Source organism: Salvelinus fontinalis, chromosome 33, assembly GCF_029448725.1.
Source record: "Salvelinus fontinalis isolate EN_2023a chromosome 33, ASM2944872v1, whole genome shotgun sequence".
Classification (NCBI taxonomy): Eukaryota; Metazoa; Chordata; class Actinopteri; order Salmoniformes; family Salmonidae; genus Salvelinus; species Salvelinus fontinalis.
This window is the reverse complement of record NC_074697.1, coordinates 42,796,054-42,822,178: the sequence shown is the minus strand read 5'-3', so window position 1 is coordinate 42,822,178 and position 26,125 is coordinate 42,796,054. Positions and strand designations below refer to the sequence as shown.

Below are 26,125 nucleotides of genomic sequence, written 5' to 3'. Positions count from 1 at the left end.
AAGCCAAGTATTGAATTACTGTGTAGATTGGACTACTGTGTAGAAATCTCATGTTCAAGTTCATGGAGGTCATGTTCAAAGACAGCGACAATAAGCATAATATTTCACGAAATTTGATTTGCTGTCTTGCACAAGCCCAATAAACAATTAGTTCCTTGATTTTTTATTCTGCAGTTTTAGGAGGATCCCACAGTAGAAATGGCTGGTGGGTGTTTTTTTTGCAGAGAAACTGGGCGATGATGCAGTGATGATGAGACACAGGAGTATCTTTCAGATTTTTATTAGGAGCAAAGCCAATGAACAAAGTCACTGCTCAGTGGCGAAAGCAGAGGATTTCTCTGACTGATTTGCTGCCACCCTATGGTAGATGTGTGTGTGGATTTATGGGCCAAACAAACTGCTTACACTGTAGCAATACCCTGCTTAAAAAAGCAGCATAGACCAGCATTAATTTCAATCTGGTCCATGCTGGTCAAATTGGTTATGATGCTGGTCAAGTTGGTCGGACCAGCATGGTCTAGCTGGTCAAGCTGGTCTTGGTTGGTCAAGCATATGCTGGTCTATGCTGTTTTTTTTACAGCAGGTATTGTTACAATGTTTTTGAAATCAGATAGATACTTTTAAACTATATCATTGTTAGGCTTGAGCCTACTGAAAAGGAAGCCTCAATTAATGGATTCAGAAAAGACAAACCAATCTATAGTGTTGCAATGCAGGATATAATTACAGTAAAAAAGCCATAATTTTGGTGAATAATTAATGGTGGCTAAAACCGAACTGAGTACATATATACCTTTTGGTTGCTGTCAATAACATCACTTTGCCCACAATAAAGCAGGATACATTCGTCAAGGAACCAGTTCATTGAGAAGACGTTTTATGACAACCGTTTGACACCTCCTCATACTGGAAGGCTCCTAATTTTGTTGATGTCATGTGGAAGTGGCTCTGCAATACTTTATTAATTGCATGCAAAATTGGAGTCTTCAATTTGACCTAATTTGACCTGTGTTTAAGGGAGAAACACTGACGCTACCTCACTCTCCAACCAAGGTGCATGAATTGAGGAGCAAACTGAAGTGAAGCAGAACTAACTCTTGGAAGACAGTGGAAGTGGAGAAAGGTAGGGCTTTACAGAAAGAGAAAATACATTTTAGAGTTGCCTCCTATGGGCTCAGGGACCAATTACAGAGGAAAAAACAAAACAAAACCTGATGTGATTGGTTCAATTGCAGAAACCCGACGAATCATTTTTGACAGACTGATCGTGGTTACATGTATTTTGCTAAATGTATTCATGTAAATTGTCTGCGAAATGCATTCACGTTTCCAATGAGAATGTGGACATATGAAAGCACTGCCATATTGAACTATGTGTGTTACCTGCTAAAGGGATTATACTGTACTAGCTGTGAATTACAGTACTGTAAATAATTTGTTGGGCAGTGATTAGGTCCAATGAGAGGTGTCCTCTGCATCACTTTTGTCCAATCTACCGCGATATGTCTGAGTGGTAGGTGGGTGCTACATGGTTGCTAGGGGTGTTGGAACCGGAAACGGACCAAAGCGTCTGTGGACGCTCCATCAGCGGATTCTGTTTTGATATGTTGTTGTTTAGCTAGCAGACCCAGTGAAACCATTCTACTCTTTTGTAATGGAAAATGTCGATAATAATCGCGCTTGACTGATCTTTCCCTTGCTGGGATAGGATAATAACTTGTAGTTAGGTAGGTAAATCGTACGTTTTTTGTACAAATTGAAGTTTCTATCTAATATGCCAATGTTAGCGAATTAACTAGTTACTGTAACGTTTTCCTCTGAGATGTGGCGCCACCCCGCATTGGTCTGTCACTGGAAACCTACGGTTAACCAGCTAACGTTACTGTAGCTAGCTATGAAACCATGTTAACAACATTATGGGAGTTATTATTCTAATTTAATGGCCAACTAATGTAGCTAGCTCGTTAGCTAACTGACGTAGCTAAAGCCGCGAAGATAGTTTTAACTACAGTAGCTACGTTAGTTAACTAGTTCGTTTTTGAAAAGGTTTCCTCTTTTAACTGTGGTAAAGGTTTGATCATTGTGGCTAGTTACACTTAGCTAGCTAGCCAACTAGCTACGCGGATAGAGTTTGCATGACTTAATAGCATATATGTATATGACTGTACACAGAGGTTAAATCGTACGTTTTTTGTACAAATTTAAGTTTCTATCTAATGTGCCAGAGGTCCCATATGGGGTTTGTTTTGTAGTGATGCATGCGCTACTTAAAATACAATAGAATATAGTTACAATTTTGAAATGGCATCTACGACATTACTATTTTCCCCTCTAAGTAACCATGACAGCAGCTGCTGCTCTGCAGATTGGAGACCAGCTGATCCTGGAAGAGGACTACGATGAGAACTATATCCCCTCTCAACAAGGTAGAGCAGAAGGATACAGAAGGGGCAGTATGGCTCCCTTTCTAGTTGACAGATCAGTAGACTGTAAGCTACATTGCTGAAACAACTACACGAGCATGGTGCAAAGTGTTGTAGTGGGTATCAAACACATAGGCACATCTCAAAACCAAGCAATGCTCTGTTTTACATAGATAAGCCACATATGACACATTCACTAACTTATTTTGGTTGTGTGAGAAGTCATGTAATGTTATCTGGAGATTTTCTTCACTGCTTCTTCCCCTCCCCTGTCAGAGATCCATGAGTACGCACGAGAGATTGGCATTGATCCCAATCGGGAGCCCGAGCTCCTATGGCTGGCCAGAGAGGGCATTGTTGCCCCACTGCCTCCCGAATGGAAACCCTGGTAAGCAGGCAGGCAGGCATCTGCCACTGTGCCAGAGATGGAGTCCGAACCTGGTGGTATTGGTCAGTAACATCCAATCAAGTGAATTTGAAACCGAACACAAATATTCTCACCTGTGTATGGATGGTCAACACATTTGTAGATGGGGGATGCTTTTTGTGCTCCCCCAAAATTGACTTCCATAAATGCATGTTTTTTTAATTGCAGTAAAACAGTACTTTAAATGTAATTTTTAACAGTACTTTTTTGATAGTGATTCATTCACCACAAATGACTACTGACTGGTCACAATGTCACCCTTCTCTTGCATGGATCAGTTTTGTCTCGGTCGTGGTCTCGATACACAGTATTTTTTACTGTGATCTGAGTTTGAAGACGCCTGACATTGACTCCATCTCTGGCCCCTAGTAGTGTGTCAACACTGGTAGACTTCCCAGTATTCCCAGACAACATATGTTCACTGGTCTCTTCTCCCTTCTCTGAGTTCTGAGGTGCTGAAGTGACTCTCCCCCCTCTCGCAGTCAAGATGTGACGGGGGACGTGTACTACTTCAACTTCTCCTCGGGCCAGTCCACCTGGGACCACCCATGTGACGAGCAATACCGCAGCCTGGTAAATCAGGAGCGAGAACGAGCCGGCACCCAGCCACACGGGTCCCCCACCACCGCCGCTAAAAAGGAGAAGAAAAATAAAAAAGACAAGAAGGAGAAAAAGAAGAAGGCAAAAGACCAAGAGCTCCTGAAGCCACCGGGAGTGAGTGGGCGTTGTTATGTTCTGAAATACACCAAGCGCATGAAGTGACTCACAGATGTTTCAGAACACTGCAGTGCTGTTGTGTGTAGATGTATTGGTCTGGAAATAACTTCAACTCTAAATAATGTCAAAGAAGCACGGCTATTCCGCTTAGTCACTGAGGCGTAGCAGAAAATAGAAAGGAAACAAAGTACAAAGATGAGGCGTTTAGAGTGGCTTGGCTGAACCAATACATTCTTATTTTATATTGTCTTGGTCATCAACACAATAGTCACATACTTATGCTTGGTTGCTTCATGCCCCCCAGTTGCTAAGTGATACAGTTATACCGATATAGTGATTATCGTAGTGATTATAGAGTTATAAGTCATTGTCCTAAGTCATTCTCCATTTCCTATGTGTATCCTTTCTTAGCAGTCTGTAAACAAAGGGGAAAGGCCTGCATTGAAGGAGAGCCAGACAGAAACACCCCTGGGAACAGTGAAAGGTTCCCTGGTAGGGGGTTCAAACTGACATGGGGGGTTAGCACCATACAATGAGGAATGAGACAGGGCAGTGGGGTTTGGCCTAGGGCCCACTGATGAAACACAGAGTCAAGCTGATGCAGTTAGTCATGGTAGTCTCGAGAGGGGAGCAGAGGGCTTTGTCACTGAGGAGGTGGTGGAATGGAGGGAGGCAGCAGAAGAGGGCAGGGAGAGCAGTAGTGATTTCAGCGACAAGGTGGTCTGTTTAGAAGTGGAGGTAGAGGAAGGAAAGGCTATTGAACCCCAAATGCCTTCATATGGTCATTCTACACCTGGGGCAGTGATGACGGAAACATATGAGGGAAGAGAAGGCCAAGCAGAAGGGAAAGATCATCCTAGGAGTTCACTTACTTGATGCTAGGGACTGTGAGCAGGGCCTCGTCCCCTACCTGGCCCCTCTCTGTCTCTCCCCTGGCCCCATGTCCCCCTACCTACCTCTCAGCCGAGAGACGGGATGGGAGAGAGCATGCCCGATCCAGCAGGGCAGTGCAGGGATTCTGCAGGTAGGACCACAGATTACAGACAGGAAATGGTAAGACAGCCTCAGAGCGTAAAGGAACTTGTAATTATAGGAGAAGGATTGGTAGAAGCAGGTGAATGATAGGAGCAGTATACCAGTTTCGATAAGATCCTTGAATATCATGATGATTACTATTAACCTGAACCCTCTCTACACAACATATTTGTTCACGTGTGTCTCTCTCTGTCTCTCAGCCATTAAGCTTGACCTTTGGGCCCCTGCAGGCCCCGTTGGGGAGCCTGGGGAGCCTTGCTCCTCTACGGGGTTTTGATGGCCCGGCCTTGAGGGGGTCCCTGAGCAGCTCTGGAGGGCTGGAGCCCCTGAAGACTCCCCTTGGGGTAAGAGTTTTCACCTTGATGAAAAATGATGATAGTTCATTACCTTATGTACTGTATTACCCTTATTCTTATGGTGTGCTGTTGAAAGTCTCTAACCTTTTATCTCTCACTCTCTGTCTCTCCTCCTTCCTTCCCTCCCCTAAGGGTCCTCTCTCAAGCCTCGGGTCCAGTCTACTGGGAGGGCGACAGGAGGAGCGTGTGGCTTTCTCTCCGCCTGGGTTCGAGGATGAAGAGGATAACATCTCAGAGGATGAGCAGCCGGTATGACTTTCAACTGGCAAAGTGCATACCTATCCTTTCTGGGCACTGTGAAACAGAATATTTGGAGAATAGAAGTGTCTAATTTGTGGAGTATAAGTTAGATGTATGACTGTGATGCTGTTTGCAGAGTCGTCGTGGCTCGACCAGACTGCTACAGAACCTGCACCTGGACTTGGATGCGTTGGGAGGAGGGCTGCAGTATGAGGTACACTTCCTTTTTCACAATGCACAACAACACCATGTCTATTTTATGGCATAGCCCCTTTAGGACTTTTCACCTACTTTCAACTCTGTCAGTGTATGATACCAATGCAGATAAGCACAGTCCCATGTCATTATTACATTAGAAAACCTCTCTGTATAATGGATTTAGGCTCTGCCGTGTGTGTTGTATGGCTAACAGGACAGCGAGGCCAGTGGACTGGCCCCACCAGAGGAAAAGACAGAAGCAGAGCTACAGGACCTGGCCCTGTCTGGAGAGCACAGCCCTGAGTCCCCCTCTCAGCAGGTAACTCACACACTACTGATGTGGCTCAATCTATTGCTTCTCTCCCTGTCTCTTTCTCTCTTTTCATCCCACTGTCAATCCTGTGGTGTATGTTAGTTTTAGGACTTTCTAGTAGTTTAAACCCTACAGTGCATTCGGAAAGTGTTCAGACCCCTTGACTTTTTCCACATTTTGTTACGTTACAACCTTATTTAAAAATGTATGACATTTTTTCCCCCTCATCAATCTATACACAATACCCCATAATGACAAAGTTAAAACACTTAAAAAAAAATCATTTTTGCAAATGTATACATTTTTTAAAACACTAAATACCTTATTTACATAAGTATTCAGACCCTTTGCTATGAGACTCGAAATTGAGCTCAGGTGCATCCTGTTTCCATTGATCATCCTTGAGCTGTTTCTACAACTTGATTGGAGTCCACCTGTGGTAAATTCAATTGATTGGACATGATTTGGAAAGGCACCTGTCTATATAAGATTTCCATGTTTTTTTTTTATATAAATTTGCTAACATTTCTAAAAACCTGATTTTGCTTTGTCATTATGGGGTATTGTGTATAGATTGATGAGATGATAAAAAAAACGATTTAATCAATTTTAGAACAAGGCTGTAACGTAACAAAATGTGGAAAAGTCAAGGGGTCTGAATACTTTCCGAATGCACTGTATACTTAGATCCGATAACATAGTCATGGGTTTGTTCAATATATCTATCTGAAGAGAGATCACAAGATGCAGACCTAGATAGAACTGCTCTTGTTTACTAGATTGCCTTTAACCAAAATCAACACTTTGAGGGATGGGAAGTGTAAGCTATCGTTGGGAAAATGTGTAGGCCTATTCATTCATTCAGACATAACATCTTTGTCATTTATCAACTCTCATAAGTGTGTGTGTGTGTGTGACTTTAAACATGTGTTTCGGTTCTTGTGTGTCTATCTCTTCCTGGTTGTCTAGCTGCTGTGTCAGTGGGAGCTGTGCTATGGTCACGGCTGCCACTGTTTCTTTCTGTTAGTCCTCTTGTCCTCATACTGTCACTGTTATTGCTTTGCCATCTGAGTCTTTCATTTGATCACTCTACGTTGGTGTTATAGGTCTTTCTGTGTGTGTGTGTGTTTAACTGTGCACTTCCTGTGATTTTGTCACACTTCTCTGTGTTTGTTGTTGACATGACTGTTCTCTTTCGATGAGCTCTACCTACGGAATGCGTGAGTGGTTTGCATGCTGCTCAGGTCCCTGTGTCTTCTCCTTGTCATATTATCCCCAACCCCTCCCCCTACTTTCTTTATTTTTGTGTTTGTGTCTATGCACGTCTTCCCTCTCTTTCTCTCTGGTGGCCACCATCCTCCCCTTCCAACCAAGGACTCCCTTCGTGGACGCCACCTCCTCTCCTCCCCACCACACGGAGGCAGCAGGGACTGCAGTAGTGCTGCTGGGGTCTGCCCCCCTACCCCAGACCCCCAGCCTGGTAAAACTAGAGACAGTGGAGAGGAGGAAGAAGATTATGAGGAGGGGTGGGGAGAGGACAGAGAGAGTGTGGCTGGGGAGGGAGGAGGTGAAGAGGAGAACCAGAGAGAAGTAGGGCAAGCGAGTGAGAAGAAGAAAGAAGAGGAGGGGGAGGGCAAGGACGTTGAGGCTGAGGTCAGTGAGGAGGTAGAGTGTGAAGCAAAGTTGGAGGAGGGAGAGGAGGAAAGTGATGAGGTCATAAAGAGGTGTGTAAAAAGTGAGGATGGGGAGGAAGACGAGACTGGTGACGTAGTTGAGGAAAATGTCAACAAAAATGAGGAAGAAGGAGGAAGTGATGAAATGATGGAGAGATATCTTGGAGAGCAAGAAGAGCGTGATGAGGTAGTAGAGCGGTGTGTTACAAATGAAGAACTAGAGGTAGGTCATGACAAACAGGTGGAGGACTGCAATGAGCTAGTTGAGAGCAGTGTTAAAAGTGAAGAAGAACCAAAAGCAGATGAGAGAGACACTAAAAGTGAGGAAGCAGGAGAGGAAAAAGAGTGGGAACAGGAGGAAGAGAGTGATGAGGTAGTAGAGAGATATATGAAAGAGATGGAGGGAGGAGATGTAGAGGAAAGTGAGCTAGTGGGCGAGAGATATTTCAAAAGGAAGCATGTGGAAAGGAAGGAAGAGACTGTCAGAGACAGTGTAGAGGAGGAAGATGAGGCAAAGGGAGATGATGAAGTGGTTGAGACGTGGTTGAAAGAGGAGGCTGAGGAGGGGGAGAGGGAGGTGGTGGAGAGGTGTGTGAAAAGTGTTGAAGAGGAGGGTAAAGAGGAGGCTGAGGAGGGAGAGAGTGAAGTGGTGGAGAGGTCTGTGAAAAGTGAGGAAGAGGTGGAAGATGAGGGTAAAGAGGAGGCTGAGGAGGGGGAGAGGGAGGTGGTGGAGAGGTGTGTGAAAAGTGTTGAAGAGGAGGGTAAAGAGGAGGCTGAGGAGGGAGAGAGTGAAGTGGTGGAGAGGTGTGTGAAAAGTGTTGAAGAGGAGGGTAAAGAGGAGGCTGAGGAGGGAGAGAGTGAAGTGGTGGAGAGGTGTGTGAAAAGTGTTGAAGAGGAGGGTAAAGAGGAGGCTGAGGAGGGAGAGAGTGAAGTGGTGGAGAGGTGTGTGAAAAGTGAGGAAGGGGAGGAAAGTGATAAAGTCTTCGAGAGATGCTCGCTGAGTGAAAAACAGGCTAGGGAAGGAGAGGAGAGCAGTGAGGAGGAGGTGGAGGGGTGCGTCAAAAGCGAACGAAAAGAAAAGGAAGGAGACAGACTTGAAGAAGACCGTGATGAGGTGGTGGAAAACTGCATTCAGATCGTGCAAGCCTCACCGAAACCCAAAACATCCACAAGCTCAGAGGAAGTAATCGAGAGACTCGAGCAACAAACGGTCCAAGCTAAGTCACTGGGGAAGAAGAAGTTAGCAGACCTTAAACGAAGTGACAAAATGGAGGTGTATGTGGGGAAGAAGAAGAATGTGCCCAAACAAAGCCCTCTACCAGCAGAGGTAGGGGTTTGGTGTGCTTTGACCATGTCGTGGCCCCTGCCCTGTGTGCTCCCCCTCTGCATGCACCTCCGCCCCTCTCTCAGCCACTCCCTGAGGGGCTGTGTTGGCTCAAGTCCCAACCCTGGTGAATCCAGCCCCCCATGGTCTCCCTCACATCACATTGGTGTCTTTGGTAATATGTGTATATGCAGTCAGCTCTGAGGACTGGATTGGAACATTCTGGTCCCCTTGTTGCCAGTTTTGCCTCCATCCCTCCTCTAGAGCTGAGCACTGCAGCCCCATCCTATCAACCAGCCCCCTAGGCGGCCCCATCCTCTCAGACAACCCCATCCTCTCAGGCAGCCCCATTCCCCCAAGGCAGCCCCATCCACTCAGACAGCCCCCAAGGCAGCCCCATCCGCTCAGACAGCCCCCAAGGCAGCCCCATCCGCTCAGACAGCCCCCAAGGCAGCCCCATCCGCTCAGACAGCCCCCAAGGCAGCCCCATCCGCTCAGACAGCCCCCAAGGCAGCCCCATCCGCTCAGACAGCCCCCAAGGCAGCCCCATCCGCTCAGCCAGCCCCCAAGGCAGCTCCATCCGCTCAGCCAGCCCCCAAGGCAGCCCCATTCTCTCAGCCAGCCCCATCCTCTCAGCCAGACCTCGAGGCGGCCCCATCCTCTCACCAGCCCCCAAGGCAGCCCCATCCTCGTATACAGCCCCCAAGGCAGCCGGTCCTCTCAATCCAAAATTGCAGTACTGTAGCCTGTGTTTCTCTGTCTATACTGCCTGCTTGACCAGCCCTGTGCTTGTGTGGTAGAGTCTCACTATTTGCCTCTTGTCTGCCCAAGCTTTGCTGATCAAACCAATGGGATGGCTGCTCTGTGCTGTTGACTAGTGTATTGTCCCTTTTCTGCTGTACTTGCTTTGTCCTGCTACGAGAGCCTTCATAATCGCTGTGTGTCGCTGAGAATGGCAGTATGCATCCATGTTTTCTATCTGTCTGTATGTGAGTGCATGTGTGTGTCTGTGTGTGTGTGTACGGTGTTGAGGTGATACGGTGGCACTATGCTTCATGTCAGTGACTGAGTGTGTTTACATCAGCAGTCGGAGGCCAGCGAGCACATGGAGGTGGCATCCTCCTCCACTGAGGACCTCAAGGTACTTTATTATGGATTAAGATCATGTCCCAGTAGATAGGCCTGTAGAATAGAGGCTTTATAATGTGACATTTAAACAGATATTATCAAGGGGTATGTTGAGTAAAGGCAAACAATGTTGTGTTCCATTTTCCCTTTAGTCTGGTTTTGGCTCCAAGTTGTCAGAGAAAGTCCTGGACCTGAAGGATCTCTTCCCTGCTGTTATTCCACTCCTGCAGGTACCACGCTCTCTCCATCTCTTCCTCACCTTTCTTTTTCTCCCTCGCTCGCCCCTCTTCACCTCCTTCCTCCTCAGCTACACTCTCTCTCCTCAGTCACAGTGGTTCTCTGGCTGTAGAGTCTGTAGGCACTGTTTGTACCGTTGTTTTATTTTGAGAGTGAACACTCACATCATGCCATGTAGAGTTATGTTAGCCTTTGCTATTCACCTTTTTAAAAAGTCTGTATTTTCCCCAGGACAAAGTGGGGATGGTGAAAGTCAGTGCGGAGGAGGAGAAGGAACGGAGGAAGAGGGCAGAAGCTGCAGAGAGGTTGGCAGACAAGCCTTTCTGATAAATGCCCATATTTCAGTGAAATGTCCTCTCTGAACTCACACACGTTGTGATACAAGCATATTGTCAGTCATTGGTGCAGTGGTCTGTTTCTCACAAAGATCTGCAAGTCTAGAGCTGAGCCAAATCATTTATCTGACTCCTCTTACTCTTCCTCTCTCTCCCTCTCCCCTCCTTCCCTCCTCCTCTCTCTCTCTCCTCTCCTTCCCTCTCTCTCTCTTCCTCTCTCGCTCTCTCTCTCTCTCTCTCTCACCTCTCTCTCTCTCAACCCTCTCTCTCTCTCTCTCCCCTCATTCCCTCTTCTCCACTCTCTCTTCCCTCCTTCCCTCCTCCCAAACACTGCAGGCGTCTCCATGGTGCAGGCAGGGAGGATCTAGTGATGGAGGACAGGCCCCCCAGCCAGCCCAGTGAATCCCAGCAGACCACAGGGTCCTCCCACTGTGAGCCGGAACCCCGGCCGCGGGCCGAGGGGGTCAGCGCCAGCACCAGCCTAGGGGTGCCGGGGGTCCAGCGGCCTGACACCTCCAGAGGCCGCCTAGTTAGGAGCCCCCACACCCAGTACAAAGAGGAAGCCCCCAGACAGGGGGAGGACAGCAGAAGGGCCCAGGAGGAGGAGAGGGAGAAGGAGAGGAGGGAGACTGAGAGGGAGATAGAGAAGGAGCGTGCGCTGTGGGAGAGGCAGGAGAAGGTGCGCCTCCTTCAGGAGGAGCTGAGGCGGGAGGAGGAGGAGGAGGAACGGAGGCTGAAGGAGGAGAGCGAGGAGAGGGTCAGGTAGGCAGCAGGCCACAGAGTGGTCAACCTCCCTCTCCACTTATGTCCACTGTTATAGTAGAATTTGTGAGCTGTGACGTGTGAGTATGTGACTCAGTGTTGATGCTTAGGGCTGTGTGACAGTGCTGGTTATCTCACCCGCTGCTGTGTGTGTGTTCTTGTCCTGACCGGTCTTCCAGGAGCCTGAGGGAGAAGCTCCAGAGTAAGGGGAGGGAAGAGGAGAGCAGGCCGAGTGTGGAGTCTGAAAGCAGGCTACTGGAGCTGAGGGAGATGGCCCGGAGGGAGAGAGAGAACCAGCAACGCAACATCAGGTGACTCATCTCTCTACTATTCATCCATCTGCATAAGCACACACACACACACACATTCATATGACAGCAATCTCCCTGGAGTGCTCCACTGACCATTAGAGCACATGCTCAGCGACCCTAGCTGTATTAATATGACACTGCTTCACATAACTGTTCTGTGCTTAGGCGATACTGTTCTTTCTACACATACAGTAGGTATAGAAATACCGCTCGGTCACTGGGAAAAAAACAAGACAAAAAAAGATTTGCGCTAGAAATGATTGTGTGTGCTTGCTATGTTCGTGTGTGTGTTGTTTTCATCAGGGAGGAGGGCGAGGCGATGCTGAGAGAGCTGCGTGCCACCCTGGAGGCGGAGACAGAGGCGGAGCGAGAGAGGATAGAGGCCCAGGGGAGGCGGGACCTGGAGCGACTGAGGGAGGAGTCAGAGGAGAAGCTCCATGCGGAGAAGCGGAGACTGCTTGGGGAGCGGGAGGAGCAACTCAGCTCCCTCAAACAGGAGGTGAGAGAGAGGGAGGTAGGAGAGGAGCTGGGAGAGTGGGAGGGGGGAGATATAGGAGAGGGGCCTTCCAATACACACGTGTACTCGAAATAACTGAAATTGTTTTTGTGAGGGAAATACATGGAGTGAGTCTAGGATAGGGTGTGTGTCACACAGGTGATGGTTGAAGACAGTGTGTTGTTGTGTTCCTTAGGGGAGAAGCAGTGCCAGTGAGAGGGGGAGGGAGTTGAAGAGCCCTCGTAGCCCAGAGCAGCATCTAGCAGAGTACCAAAGAGAGGTGATAGAACACACACATACACACACACACTACTTCCCACCTTTAAAACACAAAACCATAGCCCTCATCTCCCTGACTGCAGATACACATATTACCAGTATGTCAGTCTAAACCCTATAGAGCGTTGTGACATTATGAATCCCTCCCACTGACTGTGACTTGGTCCAGTTGGGAGACGTGCTCCAGGAAGTGAGGGAGGAAGTGCAGCGTGACCACGCCAGGAAGCTGGGGCAGCTCAAAGACGACCACCACAGAGAACTCAGCTCTATCAGAGAGAGTCATCTGGACCAGGTGAGACACAGTTCAAAGGTCACAGCTTCTCGTAACCTGCCTGCTGCTACTGTCATTGTTGCTTTGGCTGTTGCCTCTGCACTGTTGTCCCTACATGTAATGCTGCGGTTAAATATTGTGGAAATTAACTCCTGATCTATTTGTGTGTCTGTCTGTGTGTGCTTTTGTCCTCCAGGAGGCTGTCCAAAAGGAACAGTTGCTGTGTGTCCTGCAGGAGGAGAGGGATCGCCTGCTGGCCGCACACAGCGCCCAGCTGGAAAGACTCCGTACACAGCTAGACTCCCAGCTCTGCAAGACCCGCCAGACACACACACGCAAGGTGAGGACAGAGAGGCACACACACACACGAACACACACGTGTATCATCTCTAAACACCTGTCATCCCTCAGGAGGCAGAGATTCAGGAGCTGGGGGACAGGCTGGAGCTGAAGGCCAGGGAACTGAAGAGCCAGGAGACAATACTGAAGACCCAGGTAATCAGTCACTGTTGCACTGATATGTGTCTGCATCACTATCTGGAACACTTAGGGATGGCTTTGGAAAGGAATGAACTGTGTATGTGTGTGGTTGGCCGCTGTTGATTAAAGGACATATCCACTTGCCAATGTTCAGGCAGCGAATTTGAAGAAGAGGAGGCAGCAGCTTGGGGATGAAGAGGATGAGATAGACAGAGGAATTGAGGTGAGGATTCATCGTCATCACCACCACCACCACGGTCTTCATCGTGCTGTAGATGTTAAGCCTGTGTTGTTTTCAGGCTCTGCCTGGAGTCATGCAGGAGAGAGATGGACTGAGAGGGGATCTGGAGCGGGTGGAAGGACAGAGGGACAGGGCGAGGCAGGAGGCGGAGAGAGGGCGGGAGGAGAGGACCAAAGCGAGAGAGGAGTTGGAGAGAATGAGGGAGGAGAGGGACAAAGCAAGAGAGGAGAGCAGGAGGATGAAGGAGGAGCGGGACCGGCTGGAGAGCAAGGTGGAGCTGCTGCAGGAGCGCTGTGATCGGCTGGGCCGCAGAGTCAGGTACACAGACACACCAGTTGAGGCTGCTGCTGGGAGGAGTACGGTTCATAATAGTGGCCGGAATCGAATGAATGCAGTGGTATCAAACACATGGTTTTCAGCCATTATTATGAGCCGTCCTCCCCTCAGCAGCCTCCACTGAAACACACACACACACCTGGCCCGTTAGTTGGGGTCAACCTCCGTTCACACTTTCATTGACACCTTGCAGCTGACAGCAGCATGTCTTCCAGACTTAGTGGGAGACTTCAATTGTAGCTTGCCAGACTATTGAGCTCTTTCTCAAGCGGTACTTTCTCAGGGACAAACACATGATTATATTGCAGTGATCTGGAGCAGAGTGAGATCAAGAGGCCTTCTACTAGACTGGACAGAACAGAGGAGGAGGAGAGGAAGAAGGAGAAGGATAGCGAGGCAGCACCCTCTGCTGGACGGGAGAAAGTGCTGCATGTGGAACACCTGAAAGAACCTCCTCTCTCCCCCATCTCCAGAGACAGCGAGAGCAGCTTGGACGAGTATGTGTGTGTGTGTGTGTGTGAGAGAGAACATGCATGCATGTTGCACCTTTCTATCCTGACTAACTTCTTCATTCTAGTTAAATTTGTCTTTTGTTTCTGTTAGTCTTTAGTGACATGGATAGAAGTACAGTCTGCTGTCATTCTGATCTAAGAATATTACTCCTGCTTATTATGTAGAAAAAATACATCTGTTTAACTTTGTAAAGTAAAGGTGTGTTTAGAATAATTTTTGTTGTATTAATGCTATTTAATCTCTCCTCAGACTAATATTATTCTGTTTGTCCTGTGGGTACCTTTGCCACTGTTCCATCCCTTATGTATTGCGCTGTCATGGTGTATTTGTATTTGTGTGTGTTTCTCTCTTCCTCTCCTTCTCCCAGCTTGCATCAGTATATCTCCTCTGAGGGCCTGTCCCTGCAGAAGGCCCGGCGCTTCCTGGAGAGGGAGAGTGGTCGTCTGAGTGAGAGACAGGCAGCGCTGCAGGCAGCTCAGGCCCAGTCCAGCTCCTCTCAGTACCCCAACACCACCATGCACGCCCAGGCCACACAGGAGATGTACAGGAACCTGCAGCAGGTACGTGTAAGTGTGACTCCCTTCCATATCCCTTATAGACTCCTACACTCGGCCCTAGTGCCCTTGTGTTGAACATTCATGAAGTGAGAGAGTATGCTTGACCTCTGTGTGTAACTGTCCCTGGATCGTCTCTCGCTCTCTTTCCCTCCCTCTCTCTGTCGCTCTCTTTCGTTTCCGCTCGTCTTCCTCAGGAGGCCAGTGACGTGGAGGAGTTGAGGGTGACTGTGCAGAGGGGGAACTCGCTGCTACGCAGGAAAGAGGAGAGACTGCAACAGCTAGAGAGCTCCGTAGCTGAAGAGGTACTGAAGAGTACTACACCATAACACGTTTATATACCACGTATCCTGCCCCCTGTACACCACCTGTACTACATACCATGCCCATAACGTTATACATACTTCAGTAGATTGCTAATAAACAACACACTATACAATGAGGGGACAAAACATTTAAGAACACCTGCTCTTTCCACGACACAGACTGGTCAGGTGAATCCAGGTGAAAGCTATGATCCCTTGTTGATGTCACCTGTTAAGTCCACTTTAATGAAGGGGAGGAGACGGGTTAAAGAAGGATTTTTAAGCCTTGAGACATGAGTTGTGTGTGTGCCATTCAGAGGGTGAATGGGCAAGACTAAAGATTTAAGTTCCTTTGAATGGGGTCTGGTGGTAGGTGCCAGGCGCACCAGTTTGAGTGTGTCAAGAATTGGGCTCCCGATTGGCGCAGCGGTCTAAGGCATGGTATCTCGGTACAAGAGGCGTGCGTCACTACAGTCTCTGGTTCGAATCCAGGCTGTATCACATCTGGCCGTGATTGGGAGTCCCATTGGCACAGCATCGTCCAGGTTTGGCCGGGGTAGGCCGTCATTGTAAATAAGAATTTGTTTTTAATTGACTAGCCTAGTTAAATAAAGGTTAAATAAAAAGAACTGTAACGCTGCTGGGTTTTTCACGCTCAACAGTTTTCTTTGTGTACTAAGAATGGTCCACCACCCAAAGGACATCCAGCCAACTTGACAACTGTGAGAATCATTGGAGTCAACGTGGGCCAACATCCTTGTGGAACGTTTTCGACACTTTGTGGAGTCCATACTCCGACGAACTGAGACTGTTTTCAAGTAAAAGGGGGATGCGACTCAATATTAGGAAGGTGTTCCTAATGTTTTGTACACATACATATTTTTGTATGCATTTACATGGCGTTTTGGTCATTTAGCAGACAGTCCTATCCAGAGCGACTTACAGTCAGTGTGTTCAACTTAAGGTAGCTAGCTAAGCCAATCGTTGTAAGTAAAACGTTCCTCAATAAAGCAGTTATCAGCTAAATCATTGTAAATCAAGTGTTCGTGTTAGAAAGTACGGAGTTTTTTAAAAATTTTCTCTTGCTTTCCCTTGCCCAGGTCTCCCATCATCACTACTATAATGACCAGGGCAGACTGGCTGCTGATAGGAAGGTGACCTTTGATGTGACTGAATCGGATATGAGCAGCGTCAGCAACAGCCATGATGGCCCAGGTGAGAGAGACACACATACGTGAATATCCATTCCTTACACACTCATAATAGGCCTCGGCCGCTGCCATGTTATTTATACTCTCTCTCCCCCTTCATCGTTTCTCCTTTTTTCCCCTTTCCCCCTCCTTCCTTCCCTCTCTTTCACACCTCGTCCCTTGCTTTTCTACCTATGTCTTCTTCTTTTCCGACATTCGCTCTCTTCCTCTCTCTTCCCCTCTCTCCTCTCCAGGTGGGGAGCCCACAGTGCCAGCTAAGGTGCAGCACTTAGCCGAGTCGCTCCAGCACATCTCTGGCCAGCTCAACACAGTCCTGGGGGCTCTGGGCTCTCTGACTCAACGCCAGACCCCTTACCAGCCTCTCCCACTACCTCTGCCCCTCTCCCTGCCCCGAACCCCCACCTCAATGCCTCTTTCACAGCTCTCCATGACTCTGTCTGGGCCCTCCTGGGCGTGGGCCCCTCACAGCACCTCCACCCAACCACGGGATTCTGAGGACCTGCTCAACAGCCGCTGGGCCAAGCTCTTCCCTGGTACATTTCAACCAAAGAGATCCAATATCATATATGTTATATTAAATATGTGTTCTATTTAGTTCTGTGGACTGAAGAACTCTCCGCTCAGGGTTGTCTGTGTACTTTCAGGTAGGGGAAGTTGTTGGTTTAACGAGACTACACTTCTCTTTGTCCCTTCTATAGGGGCTTCTATTGAGTCCATAGCCACCAGTTCCTTGAGGACCAATGCACTTTATTCAGGGTACAGTCCTGCAAGGTAAATATGAAAATAACAAACATGAAAATGTTTAAAAAAATATATAGACTGTCACTCATCCCTTTCACAGTAGTCTTATCTTGTAGAAGGAAGGTACTACAGAAATGTGTGTTTGTGTGTGTTAGTGAGCAGGCTCGTAGTCTGTCCTCCATGCAGCCTAAGGCAGTGGAGATGGATGGCCAGAGGCTTCAAGGTCTGATCGACGGCAACAAGAGATGGCTGGAGACACGCAGGAAAGACCCCAGTGTGTATCCTTCTGTTAACATGCTCACACGCCACCACTTATAATGGAGCTTGGTTCAATCTTGTACATTTCCTTAACAGGCTTTCATCAGACCTCTGTTCACACGTTATCGGACCCCCCCCACTATGAGTGGACTGGTCCAACTGAGCCTGGATGACAACAACCAGATTAAAGTGTACCATTACTAAAGGGGGGTGGGGAAGGGAGAAGTTACATACGGAGCAAGGATCAACACAAGCAGATAAAGCTGTATTGTTACTGAAAAAGGGCTAAGGACAGGGGTGCGTTTTAAAAATTCACTTTTAATGCAGGGATCCCTCTAGCTCTGGTCCAGGGCGTTACTAGAGGAACTGCCCTCGGCTGTGTGTGGACCAAAGGACCAGAGCTAGGATTCTCCAACAACCAAATTTCCATATCAGATTACTGTAAGAAACATTTTTAAGACATCTGACCTCCAGTGAACTCTTCGTCCTCAGGTTTAGCTGTGATTGTGTGACAGAAGAGAGGACACTAGGGCTGTTTCAGTGGTCTCTGTAATTTCATTCCATTGGCTTGCAAGGTTGAATAGCTTGGGATTATGGAGACAATAGCGTAGTCAACAAATCACTTTGTTTCCCAATTTCTTTGCCTCTAGCTATTTAAATGTTTCTAAAGCAGAATGCATAGCTGTTACATATTCAATAGGTGCTTCACTTTATTGGCAGAGACATCTCAAGGTTTATGAGAGCGATACCGTTGATATCTTAAATTTATAAGCGACTAAAGATCATGGTATCAGGTTGTATAAGAGATGTTGTAATTCTGCTGTATGAGAAGTTCAAGCCATACCATAATAACCACTACAAGGGCAGGACAACTTGTGAAGCATTGTCTGTATGAAATTCTGGTAAGAGAGACCCTCTTCCAGTGTGTTTACTGTGCAGATAGATGTGTGGAATTTTTACAGTATTTTTATAAATATAAAGTGGTGTATAATGTCCATGTCAAGCTTTCATTCTTTTTCATGCAACAGCTTTTCAATATTTCATTTGTCTACATTAAAAGAATCACCAGGGTTGTATTCATTGGGGCACCCAACGGAAAGTGTTAACTTTTGCAACGAAAATGTGAATTTTAGACAAGTTCAGGTAGGCTTTCCCCGATTGTCAATTATCTTCCATTTGGTGCCTAATGAACACAACCCAAGTTTGGATTTCCTTTTCCTCCTGCTTGTCAGTGACTTAAAATACAAAACCTAGAGACAGATTATACCTTTATCATTGTGGACAAACTTTATTCAGTAACTGTTCCATCACATAGTCCCAAGTTTTCTTATCCTACAGTGCAAAATATATTTTCCTCACCAGCTAAGGACATAGTTAGTAATTACTACACCATCATTGATCTCTCTGGGACAGATCCATCTGGTGTACATTATCCGACTGAGCCATAGAAATAAATACAGACCACATGATTAGAACATTAAAGGCCACCGACAGACTGGACATGAGGTGTGTTCTCACAGGCACACAGACTATACATGTTTAAATGCATTGATGGAGTTGCAAGTCAGTAATGATGCAATATAAAATAAATTACATTCGAACTGTTAACATCTTTATCCGCAATAAGAAAACACGACGACCACAGTAATATCGGATGGCAGTAAGGAGAAATGTCAGCATGTCTTGGTGAACCAGACTCATTGATTGGCACGCCAAGTGTCCATACAGATTCCAACTTGGGGGAGGGCGCACCATCCTTCCCCAACTCTTTGATTGGCTGAGAGATGCCCAGCCCGCCTGCAGTCAGGGAGACAAAGCCATTGGGTGTGTCAGTTGCCACCGTGTCACTATTGGCCAGCGAGAAACGTTAAGGCGGAGCCAGTGAGTTGCTTTCTCAGAAGACGAAAATCTTGTCTCTCTGGACGTTGTCCAAGTCATCGTCCATGGTGAGGAGAACCTGGCAGAAAGCAGAGGAGTCAGTCACTATCTGAGATGTTACTATCTGGGTATGTATGGGTCAGGAATGGGAGGTCTTCATCAATGCTCAGCCACTAATGATTTCCTATTGCTGAATGACGTGCGCAATAACCATGTCCATGGTGTGAAATCTGTGTATTCCCCTCCATTTTATAACACAGTCGTGGCAAAAAGTTGAGAATGACACAAATATTAATTTTCACAAAGTCTGCTGCCTCAGTGTCTTTAGATATTTTTGTCAGATGTTACTATGGAATACTGAAGTATAATTACAAGCATTTCATAAGTGTCAAAGGCTTTTATTGACAATTACATGAAGTTGATGCAAAGAGTCAATATTTGCAGTGTTGACCCTTCTTTTTCAAGTCCTCTGCAATCCGCCCTGGCATGCTGTCAATTAACTTCTGGGCCACATCCTGACTGGTGGCAGCCCATTCTTGCATAATCAATGCTTGGAGTTTGTCAGAATTTGTGGGGTTTTGTTTGTCCACCAGCCTCTTGAGGATTGACTACAAGATTAAGGCCTGAGGAGTTTCCTAGCCATGGACCCAAAATATCAATGTTTTGTTGCCCGAGCCACTTAGTTATCACTTCTGCCTTATGGCAAGGTGCTCCATCATGCTGGAAAAGGCATTGTTCGTCACCAAACTGTTCCTGGATGGTGGGGAGAAGTTGCTCTCAGAGGATGTGTTGGTACCATTCTTTATTCATGGTTGTGTTCTTAGGCAAAATTGTGAGTGAGCACACTCCCTTGGCTGAAAAGCAACCCCACACATGAAGTCTCAGGATGCTTTACTGTTGGCATGACACAGGACTGATGGTAGCGCTCACCTTGTCTTCTCCGATGCCCCAAACAATCAGAAAGGGGATTCATCAGAGAAAATGACTTTACCCCAGTCTTCAGCAGTCCAATCCCTGTACCTTTTGCAGAATATCAGTCTGTCCCTGGTGTTTTTCCTGGAAAGAAGTGGCTTCTTTGCTGCCCTTCTTGACACCAGGCCATCCTCCAAAAGTCTTCACCTCACTGTGCGTGCAGATGCACTGACACCTGCCTGCCGCCATTCCAGAGCAAGCTCTGTACTGGTGGTGCCCCGATCCCGCAGCTGAATCAACTTTAGGAGACGGTCCTGGCGTTTGCTAGACTTTCTTGGGCGCCCTGAAGCCTTCACAACAATTGAACCGCTCTCCTTGAAGTTCTTGATGATCCGATAAATGGTTGATTTAGGTGCAATCTTACTGTCAGCAATATCCTTGCTTGTGAAGCCCTTTTTGTGCAAAGCAATGATGACGGCACGTGTTTCCTTGCAGGTAACCATGGTTGACAGAGGAAGAACAATGATTCCAAGCACCACCCTCCTTTTGAAGCTTCCAGTCTGTTATTCAAACTCAATCAGCATGACAGAGTGATCTCTAGCCTTGTCCTCGTCAACACTCACACCTGTGTTAACCAGAGAATCACTAACATAATGTCAGCTGGTCCTTTTGTGGCAGGGCTGAAAGGCGGTGGAAATGTTTTTTGGGGATTCACTTCATTTGCATGGCAAAGAGGGACTTTGCAATTCATCTGATCACTCTTCATAACATTCTGGAGTATATGCAAATTGCCATCATACAAACTGATGCAGCAGACTTTGTGAAAATTAATATTTGTGTCATTCTCAAAACTTTTGGCCACGACTGTACTATGAAATGAGTGTCGCATGGCCCTCCCCAGAGGCGTGCACACACACACCAAACACACACTCACCAGGAAGGAACCGAACATGGCAATGGAAGACAGGAAGTGCCAAATGTCGTGGTCGTCGAAGAAGGAGAGCACGATGCAATCACGGTTGTGTTCCCGGGACTCGGCGGGGGTTTTCTATGGCAGGAGAGAAGGGACAAAGCCGTCAGTTCCACAGTGACCGGTGACTGTTGGGGTTATGTGACCAAGACATGTGATGTGTAAATATGTAGTGTGCGAGCGTGTGATGTTTTCAAGTGTGGTACTACAGAAACCATGAGCCCCATAAGACAGGGGTTCCCAAACCTCTCCTCAGGGACCCCCAGAACATTCACAATTGTGTTGTACACCTGAACTAGCATACCTGATTCAACTTACCTACACAGACAAGTGTTTGATTAATCAGGTGTGCTAGCTCCGGAACCGTTTGAATACATGGAACGGCCGGGGGCCCCCGAAGAGGGGCGTGTAAGGCTGACGTGTGGTGGAAGCCACTGATCTGTAAGGCTGTGCTGACCTGCCAGGTACTGAGGCCCTGGAAGAAGAAGAAGAGAGCGAAGCCCCACACCACGGCTGTGAAGAGGATACACACCATGGCCATGCACTGGATCCTCTCACCGCTACGGAGCTACACACACATTCACAGAAACACAACATCTGTGATTGTACACCCGGAACATGTTCCACGTTGTTTCATGTGTCAGATGTGCACTTTCTATATATACACAATACTGTTAGAATATGGCAACAGTCAAACAAAGCACATTTAAGTAGAATGTCTGTTGCTAAGAGCCAGAGTCATTGATGATTTAAAATCATTCTTTCATTCCCATGGTGAGTCTAAAACCATACAAATACATTGGCATTTTATCATAATTGAATAGAGCATGTTTCGAACTGAGAATGTTTGGTTGTTAGGTGCCAATGTTGATTTGGAACTCAGTTTGTGGCAACAACCTCAAGACTAGAAGTGTGACTGCTTTCGAAGATTGATCCATTTCTCAATAATGAGCGACTACATCCAGAGATTTGTCCAGGCTGTACCATGGATGGCATCATGGACAGCACAGGTGGAGGCGGGCGGCCTGGGTCTGTGGGAGTACGAGCAGTACTGGACAAACCAGCTCAGCCACATGGCCATGCTCGTTGAGCACAGCCAGCAACTGCAGAGCCGTCTGGTCGACTTGTACAGGGAGGTGAGGCGCTGTTTTCTCTTTTACAGAGTGACAGTGAGAGACACCCTGAACATCATACACCCTGAGAGGACTAAGGCGTTGGCATGGTGAGGAGTGACGAGCAGTGGCTCTTTGATGATGAGGAGATGGAGGAAACTGGAAGCTATTCTAAGGGTGTTAGGAGCTGCAGAGATGAACTTATTGTCTGCCTCAATCACACTGACAGATCTTTATTTTGTAGTAGCAGAAGTTAAGATTTATTATCCATTTTTTAAAAACCCTTAGCCTACAATTTCTTAAAACAATTCCATATGCTAGCTTAGACCCCCCACACACACACACCTTCATGATGATGTAGAAGGCAAAGTAGAGTAGCAAGTTGCAGATGGCGATGGCCAGCAGGTAAGAGGCAAAGTCATTGGGCGTCTTTAGTAGCCCATAGGCAGCCCTGGACAGACAGAACACAACAACGCAATGTATGTCAGTGATGAGTTGTCTACTCTACTCAAGTCTCCACCCATGGTTGTGGGTGTGTAATGACTGTTCTACAGAGTAAATGGATACCTTGCCTCATCAGGCGGAGTGAGTCGCAATAAATCACATTGACAGAAAGGCACATACATGAATCACTTAAAGTAGGTGTGAAAGACCTTTGATAAAGAACACTGCATGATGATGTCAAACAATGTACAGACCTGCCATCTTAATCTGACCCCGTTTCTCACAGCAGGGAAAAAAAAAATCATTCAGCAACAGGAAATGTGAATTATTACATCGATTATAATTAATGGACATTTTTGTAGGGGTTGATACATTTCTTGCTAGGGCAAATCAAGTCTGGCATTTTAAATCGGAAATTACAAACTTTAGAAGCCTTTTTAATCCCTAATACACTAGAATTAGCATTTCAAGCTGCGCAGGAAAATTCTCTGCGACAACAGAGTGATCAAATGAAGATACCAGATCTGTACCTTGCAAACCTGACCGAAAAATAAATAATAAAAAAATGTGTCACAAATAAAGAACACTGCAGTAAAGGCAGTCCAGTCAGAATAAGATAGAGTGAATGAAGAAAATACTCACAGAGACCAGTTCACTATGTTTCCCATCACCAGCAGAACCATTCGGTCCTAACACAGCGTGAGAGAGAGAGAAACGTTTACTTGTGGATTTGTGAATCTTTCGTAACATTAGAGTCTCCATACAGTGTGTGTATGTACAGTATACCAATGACTGTATATATGAATGGGACAAAGCCATCGATCACGCGACACCATTCATTCCTATGTAAATACTCAATCGTGTATTGAAGCCAAATGAAGTCGGTTAAGATGGCGTCTCATGGAGACATAAGATACGCAGTTTGAGCTACTCCAGGAAGTGACGTTGCAGCCTAGCTCAGTGCTGCCCCCCCCCTCCTCTCATTGAGTAACTCAAGTTGAAGGCCAACCAGGCGACAGAAGGCTGCAATTAGAAACTAAATTAAACTTATTCTGTGTGGGATTGAAAAATAATCGGTTCAAGGACATACATCTGGTTTGTTAGAAGCAATTATTGGTAGATTGACCACGATGATTGCCATTTTTCCATTCACGATAATGGGGGGTTCCAGTTTTATGCAAACAATGCCTGCAGTATCGCGGTCGGCCTTGAACTTCCGTGTCTTCAATGAGAGGGGGCAGTAGTCCCCCCTGATGTATACTCACAATATACATGGGGCCACTGCACTGGCGGATACAGTCGGTGTAGATCACATACACAATCCTGCGCAGGATGCCAGAATCTGAAACACAAACAAATAGAAGAGACTGACACCTGTCCTTAGCCCTGTAACTTTCCTAGCCCCTACTCCTAGGTTCCTGTCTGTCTTCGGGGTCATTTGTCCTAGCCCCTACTCCTAGGTTCCTGTCGGTCTTCGGGGTAATTTTTCCTAGCCCCTACTCCTAGGTTCCTGTCTGTCTTCGGGGTCATTTTTCCTAGCCCCTACTCCTAGGTTCCTGTCTGTCTTCGGGGTCATTTTTCTTAGCCCCTACTCCTAGGTTCCTGTTTGTCTTTGGGGTCAGTCATTTTTCCTAGCCCCTACTCCTAGGTTCCTGTCTTCGTGGTCATTTTTCCTAGCCACTGTGCTTCTGCCTCTGCATTGCTTGCTCTATGTGGTTTTGGGCTGGGTAAAGTAAGTAAAGCACTTTGTGACAATTGCTAATGTAAAAAAAGGGCTTTTAAAAATAACAAATAAATACATGTGATTGATTGATTCCTTACTCAGTCTCCAGCGACCCATGTAGTAGAGCTGGGTGCTGAGCAGCATGGTGGCCAGGATGTGGAGCACAGAGAAGACGATCCAGAACACCATGTTGCCCTTCCCGAAGACCTGAACACAACACACACAGGTAGACACACCATCATCAGGATGCATCAGGAACTTGACACTTGCTGAATGATGATTCTATAGGTTGTGTATGTCAGAGTCTACAGTTCAAATCAAATCAAAGTTTATTTGTCACGTGCGCCGAATACAACAGGTGTAGTAGACCTTACAGTGAAATGCTTACTTACAGGCCCTAAGCAACAGTGCAATTTTTAAGTAAAAAAAAAAAAGGTATTAGGTGAACAATAGATAAGTAAAGAAATAATAACAGTGAAAAAGAACAGTAGCGAGGCTATATACATATATACAATAGCAAGGCTATATACAGTAGCGAGGCTATATACAGTAGCGAGGCTATATACATATATACAGTAGCGAGGCTATATACAGTAGCGAGGCTATATACATATATACAGTAGCGAGGCTATATACATATATACAGTAGCGAGGCTATATACAGTAGCGAGGCTATATACATATATACAGTAGCGAGGCTATATACAGTAGCGAGGCTATATACATATATACAGTAGCGAGGCTATATACATATATACAGTAGCGAGGCTATATACATATATACAGTAGCGAGGCTATATACATATATACAGTAGCGAGGCTATATACAGTAGCGAGGCTATATACATATATACAGTAGCGAGGCTATATACATATATACAGTAGCGAGGCTATATACATATATACAGTAGCGAGGCTATATACATATATACAGTAGCGAGGCTATATACATATATACAGTAGCGAGGCTATATACATATATACAGTAGCGAGGCTATATACATATATACAGTAGCGAGGCTATATACATATATACAGTAGCGAGGCTATATACATATATACAGTAGCGAGGCTATATACATATATACAGTAGCGAGGCTATATACATATATACAGTAGCGAGGCTATATACATATATACAGTAGCGAGGCTATATACATATATACAGTAGCGAGGCTATATACATATATACAGTAGCGAGGCTATATACATATATACAGTAGCGAGGCTATATACATATATACAGTAGCAAGGCTATATACAGTAGCGAGGCTATATACAGTAGCGAGGCTATATACATATATACAGTAGCGAGGCTATATACAGTAGCGAGGCTATATACATATATACAGTAGCGAGGCTATATACATATATACAGTAGCGAGGCTATATACAGTAGCGAGGCTATATACATATATACAGTAGCGAGGCTATATACAGTAGCGAGGCTATATACATATATACAGTAGCGAGGCTATATACATATATACAGTAGCGAGGCTATATACATATATACAGTAGCGAGGCTATATACATATATACAGTAGCGAGGCTATATACAGTAGCGAGGCTATATACATATATACAGTAGCGAGGCTATATACATATATACAGTAGCGAGGCTATATACAGTAGCGAGGCTAAATACATATATACAGTAGCGAGGCTATATACAGTAGCAAGGCTATATAGAGTAACGAGGCGATATACATATATACAGTAGCGAGGCTATATACAGTAGCGAGGCTATATACATATATAGTAGCGAGGCTATATACATATATACAGTAGCGAGGCTATATACATATATACAGTAGCGAGGCTATATACAGTAGCGAGGCTATATACAGGCATCAGTTAGTCGGGCTGATTGAGGCAGTATGTACATGTAGGTATGGCTAAAGTGTCTATGCATATATGAT

At 46.3% G+C, this 26,125-nt stretch overlaps 2 protein-coding genes across 11 annotated transcripts in view; one reads left to right on the top strand and one right to left on the bottom strand.

The window, feature by feature from the left end:
• Positions 1–1,553: 1,553 nt before the first annotated feature.
• LOC129832320 (centrosomal protein of 164 kDa-like) lies at positions 1,554–18,159 on the top strand. 6 transcript variants are annotated; one of them, XM_055896299.1, is made up of 29 exons: positions 1,554–1,727; positions 2,337–2,426; positions 2,700–2,811; positions 3,333–3,564; positions 4,833–4,946; positions 5,091–5,207; positions 5,335–5,412; positions 5,611–5,715; positions 7,084–8,709; positions 9,791–9,847; positions 9,987–10,064; positions 10,303–10,376; positions 10,743–11,168; positions 11,348–11,479; positions 11,783–11,978; positions 12,172–12,255; positions 12,424–12,546; positions 12,722–12,865; positions 12,937–13,020; positions 13,160–13,228; positions 13,305–13,564; positions 13,891–14,079; positions 14,463–14,661; positions 14,847–14,954; positions 16,055–16,169; positions 16,399–16,698; positions 16,864–16,936; positions 17,062–17,184; positions 17,272–18,159. In XM_055896299.1, exons 2-29 carry the CDS (start codon positions 2,342–2,344, stop codon positions 17,366–17,368), a joined length of 5,400 nt encoding a protein of 1,799 aa, XP_055752274.1. In that variant the 5' UTR covers positions 1,554–1,727; positions 2,337–2,341; the 3' UTR covers positions 17,369–18,159. The 6 variants fall into 6 exon arrangements, with proteins under 6 accessions (XP_055752274.1, XP_055752272.1, XP_055752273.1 ...); XM_055896297.1 differs by having other exon boundaries at positions 4,803–4,946; positions 9,794–9,847; XM_055896298.1 differs by having other exon boundaries at positions 4,803–4,946; positions 14,463–14,655.
• A 266-nt stretch (positions 18,160–18,425) lies between these two features.
• Positions 18,426–26,125, bottom strand: part of sidt2 (SID1 transmembrane family, member 2) — a 32,684-nt gene continuing 24,984 nt past the window's right edge. For all 5 annotated transcript variants that reach the window (XM_055896302.1, XM_055896304.1, XM_055896303.1 and 2 more), the window contains 7 exons: positions 24,302–24,410; positions 23,746–23,822; positions 23,123–23,169; positions 22,382–22,487; positions 21,382–21,492; positions 20,889–21,002; positions 18,426–19,121 (listed from right to left, as the gene is read on the bottom strand). In XM_055896302.1, the coding sequence (XP_055752277.1) occupies positions 19,059–19,121; positions 20,889–21,002; positions 21,382–21,492; positions 22,382–22,487; positions 23,123–23,169; positions 23,746–23,822; positions 24,302–24,410 (627 nt within the window). In that variant the 3' untranslated portion in view covers positions 18,426–19,058. The remainder of the gene's footprint in view (positions 19,122–20,888; positions 21,003–21,381; positions 21,493–22,381; positions 22,488–23,122; positions 23,170–23,745; positions 23,823–24,301; positions 24,411–26,125) is intronic.